General features: G+C 43.5%; 1 protein-coding gene across 1 annotated transcript in view; it reads left to right on the forward strand.

Annotated features, from left to right (window-relative positions):
- Positions 1 to 14,993: 14,993 nt before the first annotated feature.
- Positions 14,994 to 22,434, forward strand: part of LOC139383298 (calpain-3-like) — a 45,713-nt gene continuing 38,272 nt past the window's right edge. Inside the window, exons 1-2 of the mRNA XM_071127762.1 lie at positions 14,994 to 15,245; positions 19,419 to 19,488. Of these exons, the coding sequence (XP_070983863.1) occupies positions 14,994 to 15,245; positions 19,419 to 19,488 (322 nt within the window). The remainder of the gene's footprint in view (positions 15,246 to 19,418; positions 19,489 to 22,434) is intronic.

Consider the following 22,434-nt stretch of genomic DNA (forward strand, 5'->3'; position numbering starts at 1 on the left):
AACCCTTAATACTAATTGTGTTAATGGGAAAAATGTAATCAATAAATGTTTTTTTTTAAATGATAATATATATATTTTTAACGAATACAAAAATAATTCCAAATAATAAACTAATATATTTTTTAAAAAACACTTCCTTGTTTTCTATAAGGAGTTCGAGCAGTACATTATTAAAACCATTCTACATTCTACCAATAAAGAAACGCTGTTGGAACAATCAATACGTGTATGTCTTTGGTCTTTGTATAATCTGTCATTTGTTGTATCCCCCGCTAGCATATGTTGTCCTTGTCTGTTTTATACTGACGTTTTCTGCAATTATAAAAAATAATCATAATAAAATAATAATACAAATGAAAGACAGTCGGTTGAGTCAGTCGTCCTGATAAACCCTTTCCCATCTAGTCTATGGGGGCGGCGGGGTAGCCTAGTGGTAAGAGCGTTGAACTAACCGGAATGTTGCAAGTTCAAACCCCCGAGCTGTCAAGGTCTATCTGTTGTTCTGCCCCTGAACAGGCAGTTAACCTGTTCTTAGGCTGTCATTGAAAATAACAATTTGTTCTTAACTGACTTACCTAGTTAAATAAAAAATTAATAAAATATGATAGCAACTACTAGCGAATTATTATCGAAATGGCAAAGGAAACGATCGTGAGGTAAAATAAATGTTCGCTTTATGATGTGCAAAGTGACTTGGAACGGCATTTGACAGCTGACATTATCCTCTTGCATATGTTTCAGTTTGAAATGTCAACACTGATAGAACTACGGCATGTGTGGAATGGTACATTGTCACAGTATTTATATCACTAGTAGAATTGTGCATTGTCACAGCATTGATATCACTGGTGTAGAATGGTGAATCAGTTGTGTTTCTAACATGTGATGTTCTCCAGATCTATAGTGTTGTTTGTGTTGATTTATATCCTAGGCAACGTAATCCAAATCTGGCGACATATTTTACATGTAGTTTAGCACTTTTGTGTTGATAGTATAGTGAGCAGAGTAAAGAGGTTGTAATGGCTTCAACACTGAGTAATTGCACTCAATCTGCTCAATTTACAAGAGCAATTTGTTAAGGGGACTTGCTCAAGGTGTAGAATTGTGCACTGTCACAGCATTGATATCACTGGTGTAGAATGGTGAATCAGTTGTGTTTCTAACATGTGATGTTCTCCAGATCTATAGTGTTGTTTGTGTTGATTTATATCCTAGGCAACGTAATCCAAATCTGGCGACATATTTTACATGTAGTTTAGCACTTTTGTGTTGATAGTATAGTGAGCAGAGTAAAGAGGTTGTAATGGCTTCAGCACTGAGTAATTGCACTCAATCTGCTCAATTTACAAGAGCAATTTGTTAAGGGGACTTGCTCAAGGGGATATTGACAGCGCCTTGTCCGCGTGGGGATTCGAACCAAAGCAACCGTTGAGTTTACTGGCCCAATGTCCTGACCACTAGACTACCTGTCTGTAATCAAGTCCTTTGGATCTCAAGCCTAAACCTGATGGACCCCTAATCTTTTGTGCTGCTCAGTTATCGAAGGTGCTTTACTGCCATCTGCTGGATTATAAAAAATACTGCTATTGTAATTTATTTCATTACCACGCTTACATTTGTACTTGTTGATCACATCCATCACAGCAACATTCTCAATGCAAATGAAGGGCATTTCATTCATTTGGACATTTGCCCAATACTTGACGGGTGTCATTTCCAATGCTATCAAGTTGCCAACATCGACTGGAAGGTGAGTGTTATTTTCTCTGTATCTTATCTGCGGATCCAGGGGCATCAGGCAGTAGGTCCTCTGTTATCCTGGTCAATGTAATTGTGGTAGAAAATTCCCATGACATTCTGATTCATAATCTAGCTTCATTGTGGCTATGGAACCTTTGGGCCAGCATAGCGCCCAGCAAAATTCAGATGACAAATGACAAAACACCATACCAAAACACCATACCAAAACACCATACCTAAGCCCTACTTTTCACTTTTGAACATTTTGGATACTGAAAATATAACTGAGTTTCCAGACCAGGGAAATTAGCGAGATTTACTACAAACAATACCAGACATACCACACATTGTTAAAATCAGGACAGGGATTGGTGTTTTACTTTGTTTTACTGAGCCAAAACCAACTGGGCAGTGGGCTTTATGCTTCAAGTTACCTTTTGAAATGTCGAACTCCATACAAGTGTCAACTTTGAAAAAAAAAATTGAAAAAAAACCACACTTGAAGCAAATGTAAACATTTAATTAAACCGATTTAAAGAGCAGTTGAACACGAGTTCGTTTAGGATGAGGGGGATAAAGCCGATATCTGGCAGCCTGGCAGAGCTGGATTGTTGCCTACAGCAAAGGAACTTCCCCTAATGTATTCTGTAGAGAGAGAGAGAGAGCGAGAGAGAGAGACAGAGAGAGAGAGACAGAGAGACAGAGAGAGAGAGACATAGAGAGACAGACAGAGAGAGAGAGAGACATAGAGAGAGACATAGAGAGAGAGAGAGAGAGACATAGAGAGAGACAGAGAGAGACATAGAGACATAGAGAGACATAGAGAGAGACAGAGAGAGAGAGAGGGAGAGAGAGACATAGAGAGAGAGAGAGAGACATAGAGAGACATAGAGAGAGAGACATAGAGAGAGACAGAGAGAGAGAGAGGGAGAGAGAGAGATAGAGAGAGACATAGAGAGAGAGAGACATAGAGAGACAGAGAGAGCGAGAGACAGAGAGAGAGGGAGAGAGAGAGAGAGACAGAGACACAGAGAGACTGAGTGGCTGGACTGGGTGAATGGTCTGGATAGGACTAAGTGACTGGACTGGGTGAATGGTCTGGATAGGGCTGAGTGCCTGGACTGGGTGACTGGACTGGATAGGACTAAGTGACTGGACTGGGTGAATGGTCTGGATAGGGCTGAGTGACTGAACTGAGTGACCTGACTGGATAGGGCTGAGTGACTGGACTGGGTGAATGGTCTGGATAGGGCTGAGTGACTGGACTGGATAGGGCTGAGTGACTGGACTGGATAGGGCTGAGTGACTGGACTGGATAGGGCTGAGTGACTGGGCTGGGTGACTGGACTGGATATGGCTGAGTGACTGGACTGGATAGGACTGAGTGACTGGACTGGGTGAATGGTCTGGATAGGGCTGAGTGACTGGACTGGATAGGGCTGAGTGACTGGACTGGGTGACTGGACTGGATGGGGCTGAGTGACTGGACTGGGTGACTGGACTGGATAGGGCTGAGTGACTGGACTGGATAGGGCTGAGTGACTGGACTGAGTGACTGGACTGGGTGAATGGTCTGGATAGGGCTGAGTGACTGGACTGGGTGAATGGACTGGATAGGGCTGAGTGACTGGACTGGATAGAGCTGAGTGACTGGACTGGGTGAATGGACTGGATAGGGCTGAGTGACTGGACTGGGTGAATGGTCTGGTTAGGGCTGAGTGACTGGACTGGATAGGGCTGAGTGACTGGACTGGATAGGGCTGAGTGACTGGACTGGGTGACTGGACTGGATAGGGCTGAGTGACTGGACTGGATAGGGCTGAGTGACTGGACTGGGTGAATGGTCTGGATAGGGCTGGGTGACTGGACTGGATAGGGCTGAGTGACTGGACTGAGTGACTGGACTGGGTGAATGGTCTGGATAGGGCTGAGTGACTGGACTGGATAGGGCTGAGTGACTGGACTGGGTGAATGGACTGGATAGGGCTGAGTGACTGGACTGGGTGAATGGTCTGGATAGGGCTGAGTGACTGGACTGGATAGGGCTGGGTGACTGGACTGAGTGACTGGACTGGGTGAACGTCTGGATAGGGCTGAGTGACTGGACTGGATAGGGCTGAGTGACTGGACTGGGTGAATGGACTGGATAGGGCTGAGTGACTGGACTGGGTGAATGGTCTGGATAGGGCTGAGTGATTGGACTGGATAAGGCTAAGTGACTGGACTGGGTGACTGGACTGGATAGGGTGACTGGACTGGATAGGGGCTGAGTGATTGGACTGGATAAGGCTGAGTGACTGGACTGGATAGGGCTGAGTGACTGGACTGGGTGAATGGTCTGGATAGGGCTGAGTGACTGGATATGGCTGAGTGACTGGACTGGGTGAATGGTCTGGATAGGGCTGAGTGATTGGACTGGATAGGGCTGAGTGACTGGACTGGGTGAATGGTCTGGATAGAGCTGAGTGACTGGACTGGATAGGGCTGAGTGACTGGACTGGGTGAATGGTCTGGATAGGGCTGAGTGACTGGACTGGATAGGGCTGAGTGACTGGACTGGGTGAATGGTCTGGATAGAGCTGAGTGACTGGACTGGATAGGGCTGAGTGACTGGACTGGGTGAATGGTCTGGATAGGGCTGAGTGATTGGACTGGATAGGGCTGAGTGACTGGACTGGGTGAATGGTCTGGATAGAGCTGAGTGACTGGACTGGATAGGGCTGAGTGACTGGACTGGGTGAATGGTCTGGATAGGGCTGAGTGATTAGACTGGATAGGGCTGAGTGACTGGACTGGGTGAATGGTCTGGATAGGGCTGAGTGATTTTTTTAAATTGATGGGTAGACCTACAGTAGGACAGCAGTTTAAAGTTACATTCTGGGATCTCGGAATAATGGTCATTTACATTATTGAACCACTGATTCTATTCTTGGAATAAAATAAAAAAAATATGTATAAATGTACACCAAGGTAATTCTTTGTCATGCCTCAATGTGCTAAACTAGTCTGACCCAGCAGTGAAATTAATCATAGAAAATGTGCCAAACTAGCCTGACACAGCAGTGAAATTTTGCCTTTTCAAACATTGCAGGCCACAGATGTAGGACCTGAATGTAAAAACCGGGGTCTGCTGGGCACTGCCCAAAATCCTTATGTTCCATCCCTGCATGCCAGTCCCTTTCAGACCCCCCGCCTGCCACTGTTGGTCCTCCTCAGTAACCTCACGGCTGAGGGTTTTACCTTTCCTCTTGAGAATTAGAATCAGAAGTACAGTCGTGTATAGCTCATCGCCATACTTCACCTCTTCAGACAAATACTGTCCTGATCATCTAAGGTCAGTGGTCACCAACCGGTCGATGGCAGACTGACCCTCAGTCTGCTGCTCTCTCCCTCTGCTGAGACTGACCCTCAGTCTGCTGCTCTCCCTCCACTGAGACTGACCCTCAGTCTGCTGCTCTCTCCCTCTGCTGAGACGGACCCTCAGTCTGCTGCTCTCTCCCTCTGCAGAGACTGACCCTCAGTCTGCTGCTCTCTCCCTCTGCTGAGACTGACCCTCAGTCTGCTGCTCTCTCCCTCTGCTGAGACTGACCCTCAGTCTGCTGCTCTCTCCCTCTGCAGAGACTGACCCTCAGTCTGCTGCCCTCTCCCTCTGCAGAGACTGACCCTCAGGCTGCTGCTCTCTCCCTCTGATGAGACTGACCCTCAGTCTGCTGCTCTCTCCTTCTGATGAGACTGACCCTCAGTCTGCTGCTCTCTCCCTCTGCAGAGACTGACCCCTCAGTCTGCTGCCCTCTCCCTCTGCAGAGACTGACCCTCAGTCTGCTGCTCTCTCCCTCTGATGAGACTGACCCTCAGTCTGCTGCTCTCTCCCTCTGATGAGACTGACCCTCAGTCTGCTGCTCTCTCGCTCCACTGAGACTGACCATCCGATGCAGGAACCAGCAGCCCAGTAAAATAAAAAGCAAATGATTTAAATGTACTGTGTTCTCACTCAGCTGTGCCTCACAAGTAATACAACAATTGATCGATTATTGGTGTGATCATGTAGCCTACCTCAAATGTTTAATTTTATTTTTTTTAAATGTCCCGAACAACAATGCATTGGCAGGTACATTCAAGCAAAGCCAATATGTGGTGGTAATGTATTGGGTCTATAGCTTACTGTTGCGAGGGAGTAAAATATGTTAGGGACAACATAGGATGAATCATAATAATTGTTTGCTAAAATAATAATTGCTTGCTAAAATAATAATTGCTTGCTAAATTAACAATTGCTTGCCATAATGTCATTTTGGTATTGGCAACACTGAACATATCAAGACTGTTTCAAGGACAGCTTTTTTCCATCTACGTAACATTGCAAAAATCAGAGATTTTCTGTCCAAAATTGATGCAGAAAAATGAATCCATGCTTTTGTTACTTCTAGGTTAGACTACTGCAATGCTCTACTTTCCGGCTACCCTGATAAAGCACAACTTCAGTTAGTGCTAAACACGGCTGCTAGAATCTTGACTAGAACCAAAAAATTTGATCATATTACTCCAGTGCTAGCCTCCCTACACTGGCTTCCTGTCAAAGCAAGGGCTGATTTCAAGGTTTTACTGCTAACCTACAAAGCATTACATGGGCTTGCTCCTACCTATCTTTCTGATTTTGTCCTGCCGTACATACCTACACGTACGCTACGGTCACAAGACGCAGGCCTCCTAATTGTCCCTAGAATTTCTAAGCAAACAGCTGGAGGCAGGGCTTTCTCCTATAGAGCTCCATTTTTATGGAATGGTCTGCCTACCCATGTGAGAGACGCAGACTCGGTCACAACCTTTAAGTCTCTATTGAAGACTCATCTCTTCAGTAGGTCCTATGATTGAGTGTAGTCTGGCCCAGGAGTGTGAAGGTGAACGGAAAGGCTCTGGAGCAACGAACCACCCTTGCTGTCTCTGCCTAGCCGGTTCCCCTCTCTCCACTGGGATTCTCTGCCTCTAACCCTATCACAGGGGCTGAGTCACTGGCTTACTGGTGCTCTTCCTTGCCGTCCCTAGGAGGGGTGCGTCACTTGAGTGGGTTGATTCACTGATGTGGTCATCCTGTCTGGGTTGGCGCCCCCCCTTGGGTTGTGCCATGGCGGAGATCTTTGTGGGCTATACTCAGCCTTGTCTCAGGATGGTAAGTTGGTGGTTGAAGATATCCCTCTAGTGGTGTGCTTTGGCAAAGTGGGTGGGGTTATATCCTGCCTGTTTGGCCCTGTCCGGCTGTATCATCGGATGGGGCCACAGTGTCTCCTGACCCCTCCTGTCTCAGCCTCCAGTATTCATGCTGCAGTAGTTTATGTGTTGGGGGGCTTGAGTCAGTCTGTTATATCTGGAGTATTTCTCCTGTCTTATCCGGTGTCCTGTGTGAATTTAAGTATGCTCTCTCTAATTCTCTCTTTCTTTCTTTCTTTCTCTCTCTCGGAGGACCTAAGACCTAGGACCATGCCTCAGGAATACCTGGCATGATGACTCCTTGTTGTCTCCAGTCCACCTGGTTTTGCTGCTTCTCCAGTTTCAACTGTTCTGCCTGCGGCTATGGAACCCTGACCTGTTCACTGTGATTACTATTATTTGACCATTCTGGTCATTTATGAACATCTTGGCCATGTTCTGTTATAATCTCCACCCGGCACAGCCAGAAGAGGACTGGCCACCCCTCATAGCCTGGTTCCTCTCTAGGTTTCTTCCTAGGTTTTGGCCTTTCTAGGGAGTTTTTCCTAGCCACCGTGCTTCTACACCTGCATTGCTTGCTGTTTGGGGTTTTAGGCTGGGTTTCTGTACAGCACTTTGAGATATCAGCTGATGTAAGAAGGGCTATATAAATACATTTGATTTGATTTGATGAGAGGTAAAAATCCTCTGCATAGACTGCCACCATTATTACAAATGTGAATAGCTAATTACGGAAAATAAGATTTAAAAAATATATATATTAAAATGATTGTTTAATGGCTATATACAGTGCCTTGCGAAAGTATTCGGCCCCCTTGAACTTTGCGACCTTTTGCCACATTTCAGGCTTCAAACATAAAGATACAAAACTGTATTTTTTTGTGAAGAATCAACAACAAGTGGGACACAATCATGAAGTGGAACGACATTTATTGGATATTTCAAACTTTTTTAACAAATCAAAAACTAAAAAATTGGGCGTGCAAAATTATTCAGCCCCTTTACTTTCAGTGCAGCAAACTCTCTCCAGAAGTTCAGTGAGGATCTCTGAATGATCCAATGTTGACCTAAATGACTAATGATGATAAATACAATCCACCTGTGTGTAATCAAGTCTCCGTATAAATGCACCTGCACTGTGATAGTCTCAGAGGTCCGTCAAAAGTGCAGAGAGCATCATGAAGAACAAGGAACACACCAGGCAGGTCCGAGATACTGTTGTGAAGAAGTTTAACGCCGGATTTGGATACAAAAAGATTTCCCAAGCTTTAAACATCCCAAGGAGCACTGTGCAAGCGATAATATTGAAATGGAAGGAGTATCAGACCACTGCAAATCTAGCAAGACCTGGCCGTCCCTCTAAACTTTCAGCTCATACAAGGAGAAGACTGATCAGAGATGCAGCCAAGAGGCCCATGATCACTCTGGATGAACTGCAGAGATCTACAGCTGAGGTGGGAGACTCTGTCCATAGGACAACAATCAGTCGTATATTGCACAAATCTGGCCTTTATGGAGGAGTGGCAAGAAGAAAGCCATTTCTTAAAGATATCCATAAAAAGTGTAGTTTAAAGTTTGCCACAAGCCACCTGGGAGACACACCAAACATGTGGAAGAAGGTGCTCTGGTCAGAAGAAACCAAAATTGAACTTTTTGGCAACAATGCAAAACGTTATGTTTGGCGTAAAAGCAACACAGCTGAACACACCATCCCCACTGTCAAACATGGTGGTGGCAGCATCATGGTTTGGGCCTGCTTTTCTTCAGCAGGGACAGGGAAGATGGTTAAAATTGATGGGAAGATGGATGGAGCCAAATACAGGACCATTCTGGAAGAAAACCTGATGGAGTCTGCAAAAGACCTGAGACTGGGACGGAGATTTGTCTTCCAACAAGACAATGATCCAAAACATAAAGCAAAATCTACAATGGAATGGTTCAAAAATAAACATATCCAGGTGTTAGAATGGCCAAGTCAAAGTCCAGACCTGAATCCAATCGAGAATCTGTGGAAAGAACTGAAAACTGCTGTTCACAAATGCTCTCCATCCAACCTCACTGAGCTCGAGCTGTTTTGCAAGGAAAATTTGTGAAAAAATGTCAGTCTCTCGATGTGCAAAAGTAATAGAGACATACCCCAAGCGACTTACAGCTGTAATCGCAGCAAAAGGTGGCGCTACAAAGTATTAACTTAAGGGGGCTGAATAATTTTGCACGCCCAATTTTTCAGTTTTTGATTTGCTAAAAAAGTTTGTAATATCCAATAAATGTTGTTCCACTTCATGATTGTGTCCCACTTGTTGTTGATTCTTCACAAAAAAATACAGTTTTATATCTTTATGTTTGAAGCCTGAAATGTGGCAAAAGGTCGCAAAGTTCAAGGGGGCCGAATACTTTCGCAAGGCACTGTATAATACACATTGAGGTGAGGGCGATGGAAATGCTTTTGATCTACTTCTGTTCTGTAAATGACACTGTGTGCTCTTTTCGAAGGATGGGTCCTGGTTTACTTAGTAGCAATGCAAATATCATGGTACAGCTATATAGACACTCCATCATCATGTTACTTTATAATGGTACGTTTACAAACATATATTATGATGAATAGAATTGAAAGTTGGTGAAATAAATATAGCCAGTTATAATTGTAATGGCTTAGCAGATAATAAGAAAAGACAATCAGTATTTACCAGGCTATAAGAGAAGGAATATAATATATATTGTATTTACCAGGCTATAAGAGAAGGAATATAATATATATTGTATTTACCAGGCTATAAGAGAAGGAATATAATATATATTGTATTTACCAGGCTATAAGAGAAGGAATATAATATATATTGTATTTACCAGGCTATAAGAGAAGGAATATAATATATATTGTATTTACCAGGCTATAAGAGAAGGAATATAATATCTATTGTATTTACCAGGCTATAAGAGAAGGAATATAATATCTATTGTATTTACCAGGCTATAAGAGAAGGAATATAATATATATTGTATTTACCAGGCTATAAGAGAAGGAATATAATATATATTGTATTTACCAGGCTATAAGAGAAGGAATATAATATATATTGTATTTACCAGGCTATAAGAGAAGGAATACAATATATATTGTATTTACCAGGCTATAAGAGAAGGAATATAATATATATTGTATTTACCAGGCTATAAGAGAAGGAATATAATATCTATTGTATTTACCAGGCTATAAGAGAAGGAATATAATATCTATTGTATTTACCAGGCTATAAGAGAAGGAATATAATATATATTGTATTTACCAGGCTATAAGAGAAGGAATATAATATATATTGTATTTACCAGGCTATAAGAGAAGGAATATAATATATATTGTATTTACCAGGCTATAAGAGAAGGAATATAATATATATTGTATTTACCAGGCTATAAGAGAAGGAATATAATATATATTGTATTTACCAGGCTATAAGAGAAGGAATATAATATATATTGTATTTACCAGGCTATAAGAGAAGGAATATAATATATATTGTATTTACCAGGCTATAAGAGAAGGAATATAATATATATTGTATTTACCAGGCTATAAGAGAAGGAATATAATATCTATTGTATTTACCAGGCTATAAGAGAAGGAATATAATATATATTGTATTTACCAGGCTATAAGAGAAGGAATATAATATATATTGTATTTACCAGGCTATAAGAGAAGGAATATAATATATATTGTATTTACCAGGCTATAAGAGAAGGAATATAATATATATTGTATTTACCAGGCTATAAGAGAAGGAATATAATATATATTGTATTTACCAGGCTATAAGAGAAGGAATATAATGTATATTGTATTTACCAGGCTATAAGAGAAGGAATATAATATATATTGTATTTACCAGGCTATAAGAGAAGGAATATAATGTATATTGTTTACAGGAAACTCATTCAACAGTTTTAGATGAAGTTTTGTGGAAAAAGGACTGGGGGGGGGGGATATATTACTCCCATGGACAAAGAAAATTAAAAAGAGGTGATAATATTAATTAACAGTAATTTTGATCCAAATGTGCAAATTGTCCAAACAGATCAACGTAGATGGATGATTTTAAATATGTTATTGGACCATAAACAGACATGGCTCATTAATCTATAAGGTCCAAATGATGATGATCCACACTTCTTTGACAATATATATAAGAATTGATCAACTCTGCGAGCAACACTAGACTCTATTATTATGGTGGGAGATTTTAATACGGTTTTAAATACCTCTATGGACCGGAAAGGAAATCACACTACAAACTATCACCCTCAGGCACTTAAGGAAATCATGAATGTCATGGATATATTGGAATATGTGGATATATGGAGACTTAAATACCCTGACCTAGTGAGATATACATGGAGGTTTAATATCCTGACCTAGAGAGATATACATGGAGGAGGTTTAAGACCCTGACCTAGTGAGATATACATGGAGGAGGTTTAATATCCTGACCTAGTGAGATATACATGGAGGAGGTTTAATACCCTGACCTAGTGAGATATACATGGGGAAAGTTTAATATCCTGACCTAGTGAGATATACATGGAGGAGGTTTAATATCCTGACCTAGTGAGATATACATGGAGGAGGTTTAATATCCTGACCTGGTGAGATATACATGAAGGTTTAATACCCTGACCTGGTGAGATATACATGGAGGTTTAATACCCTGACCTAGTGAGATATACATGGAGGTTTAATACCCTGACCTAGTGAGATATACATGGAGGAGGTTTAATATCCTGACCTAGTGAGATATACATGGAGGAGGTTTAATATCCTGACCTAGTGAGATATACATGGAGGAGGTTTAATATCCTGACCTAGTGAGATATACATGGAGGAGGTTTAATATCCTGACCTAGTGAGATATACATGGAGGAGGTTTAATATCCTGACCTAGTGAGATATACATGGAGGAGGTTTAATATCCTGACCTGGTGAGATATACATGAAGGTTTAATACCCTGACCTGGTGAGATATACATGGAGGTTTAATACCCTGACCTAGTGAGATATACATGGAGGTTTAATACCCTGACCTAGTGAGATATACATGGAGGAGGTTTAATATCCTGACCTAGTGAGATATACATGGAGGAGGTTTAATATCCTGACCTAGTGAGATATACATGGAGGAGGTTTAATATCCTGACCTAGTGAGATATACATGGAGGAGGTTTAATATCCTGACCTAGTGAGATATACATGGAGGAGGTTTAATATCCTGACCTAGTGAGATATACATGGAGGAGGTTTAATATCCTGACCTAGTGAGATATACATGGAGGAGGTTTAATATCCTGACCTAGTGAGATATACATGGAGGAGGTTTAATATCCTGACCTAGTGAGATATACATGGAGGAGGTTTAATATCCTGACCTAGTGAGATATACATGGAGGAGGTTTAATATCCTGACCTAGTGAGATATACATGGAGGAGGTTTAATATCCTGACCTAGTGAGATATACATGGAGGAGGTTTAATATCCTGACCTAGTGAGATATACATGGAGGAGGAAACATGCAAACACATTATGACCTCAGTTCCTTTATTATGTCTTTGTGTTAGTTTGGTCAGGGCATGAGTTGGGCTGGGTAGTCTATGTTATTTTTTCTATGTTGTGTTTATGTGTTTGGCCTAGTATGGTTCTCAATCGGAGGCAGGTGTCGTTCGTTGTCTCTGATTGAGAATCATACTTAGGTAGCCTGGGTTTCCCCATTTTAGTTGTGGGTGATTGTTTTTCTGTCTCTGTGTCTTCACCAGACAGAACGGTTTCGTTTTCGTTCGTTCTCCTTGTTATTTAGGTTTTTTTGTGTTCAACATGGACACGTATCACGCTGCATATTGGTCCGATCCTTCATACTCCTCGTCAGAGGAAGACGAATCTCGTTACACGGAAACATGAAAGCATAATCCACAAATGGCACGAAAGCCCAAAACACACAGGTGCTCACACGCCCCCAACGGACAGTGTAACAACAATCGAACGCATCAACGGTGAACCAAGTTGCACACTTATACAATTACCAATCACTGGGAATAGGCGCCGCGTGTGCGCAATGAAAGTTCCGGAGGAATCCGTGACACAATCAAAAATAACTGTATGTAAGGATTTACTTATTGAGTCATGAAAAGAGGAAGACAGCACAAAACAGTTCTGACATCTGGGACTTGTAAAATACGAATTATCTCAAAACTCTACAATGAACCTCAAGTCCCAAGTCCTTGATTATTCATATCTTTAGGTCCTGGTCCTCTTTTTTCAGTTACTTTAATATTTTTTCACCGTTTTTATTTTTTTCAGAAGAATGGCCATAATGTAAGTTCTTTATGGTTAAAAACAAATAAATACAGATAAATAAATAAAAAATATTAAAGCATGTTTAAGGCCCTTAGGAGAGGCATGGCTGTTTGTCTTGTTCCATATCAATACGAAAACCTTCATGGGAGGAGTATTTAGCAATTTTTTTAAAACTTAACACATTTTATTGATAACTAGCAAGTAGTTTAGTTACTTTGGGTGTCAGAGACCAGGAAAAAAAAAAAATAGTTTACTCATCCAGAACAAAGCTTTAGCAATGATGCTGTCAGCTGTGTGCGTACTTGTAGCGAAGTCAGGTGAAGGAGAGCAGAGATTTGTGAACAGGCGCACACTTTATTTAGGGGAATGAACAAGACAAAACAAATGGATACATGAAAATTGGAGCGGCAAATGACTAGAAAGCCGGTGACGCCGCCCGAACAAGGAGAGGAGCCGACTCCGGCGGAAGTCATGACAGATGCTAGTTATCCATAGGATAGTTATTTATTTAGTATTTGTAATTTTAGGGAACTATCGCTTTAACAAATGTGTGACGAACATGAATTAATATATTTGATGACGTGAATAGAAAGGAAGTGTAATTCTCTTTATTTAAAATCATTAAATGTCCTTTTCTATCCAAATCATTGTACCGTTCTGTTCCAGGTTGAACCTTTATGGCTGAACACAGATTGACATTTCAGAGCCACAGGGTTCCATCTATCTGTGAAAACTAATACAACTGAAATCCTAAATGGCACCTTTGAGGTGACGTTCCTTAATGAGTTATGAAAGAACAATTCACTTCAAAAAATAATAATTCTGAAATCTGGGATGTGAAAACCATTTTTGATGCTCAATATCTCCAGAACTATGCTTTGTGCATGTAGAACCTAAGATCCCTGTGTATATCATTAGGGGGTGTCCCCCTTTGATTAAAACGTACCTGACTGATTAAAGGGGTGCTGGGAGTTCCCCCCCTCACCTCGCTAGCTAGTTTACCACAGAGAGAGCTCGGCCTGCTGCTGTAGTGGAGATGTGCTGAGACCGCTGGATACTGAGCTCCATGGAGAGAATGGAATAGGGCTAAATGGACTGAATGCCTTCTGCAGAGGCAGACCATCTACTGACCACTGTTTACATGGGCGGTGGCGCGGCCCGGTACACCCCCCATCCCCACTCCCTTTGTGTGGCAACACAATAACGCCACTGAAATGACCACTGCTAAGGAACGTTGGGGGGCATTGTTCAGGGACCAATGGGAATGCAACAAATAGACAACATTTGTGTGTGTGTGAGAGCGTGTGTGTGTGTGTGTGTGTGTGCGTGCGTGCATCAGTGTGTGTGTGTATGTGTCTGCATGTGAGCGCATGTGCGTCAGTGTGTGTGTGTGTGTGTGTCTGCATGTGAGCGCATGTGTGTGTGTGTGTGTGTGTGTCTGCGTGTGAGCGCATGTGTGTCAGTGTGTGTGTGTGTGTGTCAGTGTGTGTGTGTGTGTGTCAGTATGTGTGTGTTAATGCAGGTGAATGTGAATGCATGTGGAGTCTTGTTCGCCCCGGCATGCCTTTAGAGTCTACTCTATGACCAAGAGAGAGGGGGACGTCATACAACGACACAGCCAATCAGAGGTTAGCTTTTTAGGCTTGTAAAGACTTTAGTGGAAGTGGCAAAAGCCAGCAGTTTAAAAAATAATAATCCAGAATGCCCTATACACCGTCCGGCTTCTTCTGTGACCGGCTGATCCGGGAGAGAGAGAGAAGAGATGGAGAAGGATCCCTCAGCAAGCCCCTGCGCTTCAGCGGGCAGGACTTTACCGCACTCAAACAAGAGTGCCTCACCAAGAAGTGCCTGTTTGAGGATGACACCTTCCCAGCCTCCGTGGAGTCTCTGGGGTACAAGGAGCTGGGACACAAGTCCAACAAGGTCAAGAACATCGTCTGGAGGAGACCCAAGGTAGGAGAGGAGGAGGGGGGGATCTGGAGGAGACCCAAGGTAGGAGGGAGGAGGGGGGGTGGATCTGGAGGAGACCCAAGGTAGGAGAGGAGGGGGGAGGGGGTGGATCTGGAGGAGACCCAAGGTAGGAGAGGAGAGGGGGGTAGTGGGGTGGATCTGGAGGAGACCCAAGATAGGAGAGGAGAGGGGGGTAGTGGGGTGGATCTGGAGAAGACCCAAGGTAGGAGGGGGGGGGGGGGGGGGGGGGGGTGGATCTGGAGGAGACCCAAGGTAGGAGAGGGGGGGGGGGGGGGGTGGATCTGGAGGAGACCCAAGTTAGGAGGGGGGGGGGGGGGGGACATACAGGAGAAGAAGATGATTCAATAAAGAGGGGGAAGGAATGGAAATGCATGTGGGAGGTGGGATGATGTCCTACAATACCAAGTCAACAACAAGGATGTTTCAGGATGCTTTTGAAAGGGTTACATGATGGCAAAACAAATATTTCTCACAGATTTTGAATAATCTTATCTGGATCTAAGTGTTTAGCATTATGGGCTAGAATAACTGTTGTTATGGCTGCTTAAAATATGGATGTATCAGAATGGTTAGAAATGGTTCTGAATCATATGGTTATAGAATGGTTAGAAATGGTTCTGAATCATTTGGTTAGAAATGGTTCTGAATCATATGGTTAAAGTAAGATGGAAACAGGTCCGACGTCTCTGAAGTGGATTGTGTATCTTATTCCCTGGATGCGAATGTACTTTGAGGTGATTAGCATGGGTTACATTTGCTTTAGGTTAGAAAAGGCTGAATGTAGCAGTATGTGACTTTGGTTGGTTAAACAAAACTATGCAAGGTAATGAATGGGTATAGGGGAGTAACAGTTCACCAAACCCACTGTTCGGTATGTACTGCGGTTTTGGGGTTACTGTTCGGATACAGTACAACGTAAAAATTACATTTAATAACAGCTACTGAAGTGAATTTCTGTTTATTTGGCAAAATACGCAAAATCAAAAGCACACTATTTGTGGCCCAAGTCCAGTTTCTGTGAGATAATTCACAATGTTCCTGGCATTGTCTAGGGCCATTGGCTAGGGCCATTGTCTAGGGCCATTGTCTAGGGCCATTCCTCGCAGAAATGTCCAGGAACTTGCAGGTGTCTTGGTGGAAGAGTGGGGTAACATCTCACAGCAAGAACTGGCAAATCTGGTGCAGTCCATGAGGAGGAGATGCACTGCAGTACTTAATGCAGCTGGTGGCCACACCAGATACTGACTGTTACTTTTGATTTTGATCCCCCCCCCCCCACCCCCCCTTTGTTCAGGGGCACATTATTCCATTCTGTTAGTCACATGTCCGTGGAACTTGTTCAGTTTATGTCTCAGTTGTTGAATCTTGTTATGTTCATACAAATATTTACACATGTTAAGTTTGCTGAAAATAAACGCAGTTGACAGTGAGAGGACATTTCTTTTTTTGCTGAGTTTAGGATTACTAGTAGCTGTCTTGACTGCATCAAACCGAGAGAAGCTAGTTGGCTAATTGAGTCTGCATGTGTAACAGTATAGCTTTCGTCCCTCTCCTCGCCCCAACCTGGGCTCGAACCAGGGACCAAGTGGGTGGGCCTATGCCCGCTCAGGCCCACCCATGGCTGCGCCCCTACCAAGTCATGTGAAATCCATAGATTAGGGCCTAATGAATTTATTTCAATTGACTCATTACTTCATATGAAACAGTAAAATCATTGAAATTGTTGTATGTTGCGGTTTTATTTTTTGTTCAGTATAGAATATTTAAGCAATAAGGCTAAGTGTTGTTCTTATGCACGACGCAACACCTGGACACAGCCCTTAGCCGTGGTATATTGGCCGTATACCACAACCCCCGAGGCGCCTCATTGCTACTATAAACTGGTTATCAACGTAATTAGAGCAGCAAAAATCTAATATTTTGTCGTACCCGTGGTATACACTCCGATATACCACAGCTGTCAGCCCAATCAGCATTCTCGAGCTGGAACCACCCAGCTAGATCACATGTTAACTCATCCACGTGTCTGTGTTTCTATGTGAGTATTGGCATAGTGTTTGCCAGTACGTTCCTTCTATTTCCAAACAATGAAAGTGCTTCATCAGCTCCATACTGTTGTTATTCACTGTAATGGGCCACTATTTCACAGCAGTGAACTAGTTTAGAATACATGCAAACCTAAAGTGACAGATATACAGTTGAAGTCAGAAGTTTACATACACTTTAGCCAAATACATTTAAACTCAGTTTTTCCACAATTCTTGACGTTTAATCCTAGAAAAAATTCCCTGTCTCAGGTCAGTTAGGATCACCACTTTATTTTAAGAATGTGAAATGTTAGAATAATAGTTGAGAGAATGATTTATTTCAGCTTTTATTTCTTTCATCACATTCCCAGTGGGTCAGAATTTTACATACACTCATTAGTATTAGTATTTGGTAGCATTGCCTTTAAATTGTTTAACTTTGGTCAAATGTTTTGGGTAGCCTTCCACAAGCTTCCCACAATAGGTTGGGTGAATTTTGACCCATTCCTCCTGACAGAGCTGGTGTAACTGAGTCAGGTTTGTAGGCCTGCTTGCTCACACACGCTTTTTCAGTTCTGCCCGCAAATTTTCTATAGGTTTGAGGTCAGGGCTTTGTGATGGCCACTCCAATACCTTGACTTTGTTGTCCTTAAGCCATTTTGCCACAACTTTGGAAGTATACTTGGGGTCATTGTCCATTTGGAAGACATTTGCGACCAAGCTTTAACTTCCTGACGATGTCTTCAGATGTTGCTTCAATATATCCACATAATTTTCTTCCCTCATGATGCCATCTAGTTTGTGAAGTGCACCAGACCCTCCTGCAGCAAAGCACCACCACAACATGATGCTGCCACCCCCGTGCTTCAAGGTTGGGATGGTGTTCTTCGGCTTGCAAGCCTCCCCCTTTTTCCTCCAAACATAACTATGGCCATTATGGCCAAACAGTTCTATTTTTGTTTCATCAGACCGGAAGACATTTCTCCAAAAAGTACGATCTTTGTCCCCATGTGCAGTTGCAAACCGTAGTCTAGCTTTTTTATGGTGGTTTTGGAGCAGTGGCTCCTTCCTTGCTGAGCGGGCATTCAGGTTATGTCGATATAGGACTCGTTTTACTGTGGATATAGATAGTTTTGTACCTGTTTCCTCCAGCATCTTCACAAGGTCCTCTACTGCTGTTCTGGGATTGATTTGCACTTTTCGCACCAAAGTACGTTCATCTCTAGGAGACGGAACGCTTCTCCTTCCTGATCGGTATGATGGCTGCGTGGTCCCATGATGTTTATACTTGTGTACTATTGTTTGTAAAGATGAACGTGGTACCTTTAGGCGTTTGGAAATTACACCCAAGGATGAACCAGACCTGTGGAGATCTACAATTGTTTTTCTGGGGTCTTGGCTGATTTCTTTTGATTTTCCCATTTTGTCAAGCAAAGAGGCACTGAGTTTGAAGGTAGGCCTTGAAATATATCCACAGGTACACCTCCAATTGACTCAAATGATGTCAATTAGCCTATCAGAAACATCATTTTCTGGAATTTTCCAGGCTGTTTAAAGGCACAGTCAACTTAGTGTATGTAAACTTCTGACCCACTGGAATTGTGATACAGCTAATTATAAGTGAAATAATCTGTCTGTAAACAATTGTTGGAAAAATTACTTGTGTCATGCACAAAGTAGATGTCCTAACCGACTTGCCAAAACTATAGTTTGTTAAACAAAAATTTTGTGGAGTGGTTGAATAATGAGTTTTAATGACTCCAACCTAAGTGTATGTAAACTTCTGACTTCAACTGCATCCTCCCAGTCAGCTAATCCACATGTCTGTCTGTTTCTGTGTGTCTTCAATATATATCCCCCTAGTCAGCTAATCCACATGTCTGTCTGTTTCTGTGTGTCTTCAATATATATCCCCCTAGTCAGCTAATCCACATGTCTGTCTGTTTCTGTGGGTCTTCAATATATATCCCCCTAGTCAGCTAATCCACATGTCTGTCTGTTTCTGTGTGTCTTCAATATATATCCCCCTGGTCAGCTAATCCACATGTCTGTCTGTTTCTGTGTGTCTTCAATATATATCCTTCCAGTCAGCTAATCCACATGTCTATCTGTTTCTGTGTGTCTTCAGGAGATCTGTGAGAACCCTCAGTTCATTGTGGGCGGAGCCAGCAGGACAGACATTTGCCAGGGAGACCTTGGTAAATAATAACTACACTCCACTACACTGACCCCAACACTACACTACACTGACCCCAACACTACATAACACTGACCCCAACACTACATAACACTGACTCCAACACTATACTGACTTCAACACAACACTACACTGACCCCAACACTACACTACACTGACCCCAACACAACACTACACTGACCCCAACACAACACTGACCCCAATACTACACTGACCCCAATACTACACTACACTGACCCCAACACAACACTACAATGACCAACACTATACTACACTGACCCCAACACAACACTATCCCCAACACAACACTACACTGACCCCAACACTACACTACACTGACCCCAACACTACACTACACTGACCCCAACACTACACTGACCCCAACACTACATTATACTGACCCCAACACTACACTACACTGACCCCAACCCAACACTACAATGACCCCAACACTACACTATCCCCAACACAACACTACACTGACCCCAACACTACACTACACTACCCCAACACTACACTGACCCCAACACTACACTGACACCAACACTACACTACACTGACCCCAACACTACACTACACTGACCCCAATACTACACTACACTGACCCCAACACAACATTACACTAAACCCAACTTTACACTGACCCCAACATTACACTGACCCCAACACTACACTACAATGACCCCAACACTACACTACACTGACCCCAATACTACACTACACTGACCCCAATACTACACTACACTAAACCCAACTTTACACTGACCCCAACATTACACTGACCCCAACACTACACTACACTGACCCCAACACAACACTACACTGACCCCAACACAACACTACACTGACCCCAACACTACACTAGACTGACCCCAACACCACACTACACTGACCCCAACACTATACTGACTTCAACACAACACTACACTGACCCCAACACTACACTACACTGACCCCAACACAACACTACACTGACCCCAACACAACACTGACCCCAATACTACACTGACCCCAATACTACACTACACTGACTCCAACACTACATTATACTGACCCCAACACTACACTACACTGACCCCAACACTACACTGACCCCAACACTACATTATACTGACCCCAACACTACACTACACTGACCCCAACACTACACTACACTGACCCCAACACAACACTACACTGACCCCAACACTACACTGACCCCAACACCACACTGACCCCAACACTACGCTACACTGACCCCAACACTACACTGACCCCAACACTACACTGACCCCAACACAACACTACAATAACCCCAACACTACACGACACTGGTCCCAACACTTTACTGACCCCAACACTGCACTGACCCCAACACATCACTACACTGACCCCAACACATCACTACACTGACCCGAACACGATTGTCTCTTCTCTTGCTAGTTTGCTGTTAACTTTGGACAGTTGAGTTGAGTGTTTTGAATATTTGTGGGGGACAGGTCCCCCTTATCCTCTGTTGTTGCTACGCCTGTGGATGCTTATGGTGAGGAGAGGTCAGGTGTGAGATGTATTGACTGGTACTGAGGAGAGGTCAGGTGTGAGATGTATTGACTGTTACTGAGGAGAGGTCAGGTGTGAGATGTATTGACTGGTACTGAGGAGAGGTCAGGTGTGTTATGTATTGACTGGTACTGAGGAGAGGTCAGGTGTGTGATGTATTGACTGGTATTGAGGAGAGGTCAGGTGTGTTATGTATTGACTGGTACTGAGGAGAGGTCAGGTGTGTGATGTATTGACTGGTACTGAGGAGAGGTCAGGTGTGTGATGTATTGACTGGTACTGAGGAGAGGTCAGGTGTGTGATGTATTGACTGGTACTGAGGAGAGGTCAGGTGTGTGATGTATTGAGGAGAGGTCAGGTGTGTGATGTATTGACTGGTCCCACTATAGTCCTGGTAACCTGTCCCATTATAGCCCTGGTAACCTGCCCCGGTAACATGTCCCATTATAGGCCCGGTAACCTGTCCCATTATAGCCCTGGTAACCTGTCCCATTATAGCCCTGGTAACCTGTCCCATTATAGCCCTGGTAACCTGTCCCACTATAGCCCTGGTAACCTGTCCCATTATAGCCCTGGCAACCTGTCCCATTATAGGCCCGGTAACCTGTCCCGTTATAGCCCCGGTAACCTGTCCCATTATAGCCCTGGTAACCTGTCCCACTATAGCCCTGGTAACCTGTCCCATTATAGCCCTGGCAACCTGTCCCATTATAGCCCTGGTAACCTGTCCCATTATGGCCCAGGTAACCTGTCCCATTATAGCCCTGGCAACCCGTCCCATTATAGCCCTGGTAACCTGTCCCACTATAGCCTGGGTAACCTGTCCCACTATAGCCCTGGGAACCTGTCCCATTATAGCCCTGGTAACCCATCCCATTATAGCCCAGGGAACCTGTCTCATTATAGCCCTGGTAACCTGTCCCTTCAAGGGAGAAAACATCTAATCTCTCCCCCTGCGAGCCTCATAACCGGCCTCTCCACCTCTCTACCAGTGGCCTCTCCACCTCTCTACCAGGGAACTCTCCACCTCTCTACCAGGGGCCTCTCCACCTCTCTACCAGGGGCCTCTCCACCTCTCTACCAGGGGCCTCTCTATATTGTACTGGCTCTATGGAAGAGATTCCAGCTAGCAGCACTTCTCATTGTTGAGCTGTTCGTCCATCCTGGGGAACAAAGATCCATGCAGGCTGGGACCAAAATATTCTAAATGCTCAAAACTGACATTGATCAACAGTTAACTCCCTGACTGGGCACATCCTCCACACCGGGGTGGAGGGACAGCCAGAAAACACTGAGGGACAGCCAGCAAACACTGAGGGACAGCCAGAAAACACTGAGGGACAGCCAGAAAACACTGAGGGACAACCAGAAAACACTGAGGGACAGCCAGAAAACACGGAGGGACAGC

Source organism: Oncorhynchus clarkii, chromosome 25, assembly GCF_045791955.1.
Source record: "Oncorhynchus clarkii lewisi isolate Uvic-CL-2024 chromosome 25, UVic_Ocla_1.0, whole genome shotgun sequence".
In the NCBI taxonomy this organism is placed as follows: Eukaryota; Metazoa; Chordata; class Actinopteri; order Salmoniformes; family Salmonidae; genus Oncorhynchus; species Oncorhynchus clarkii.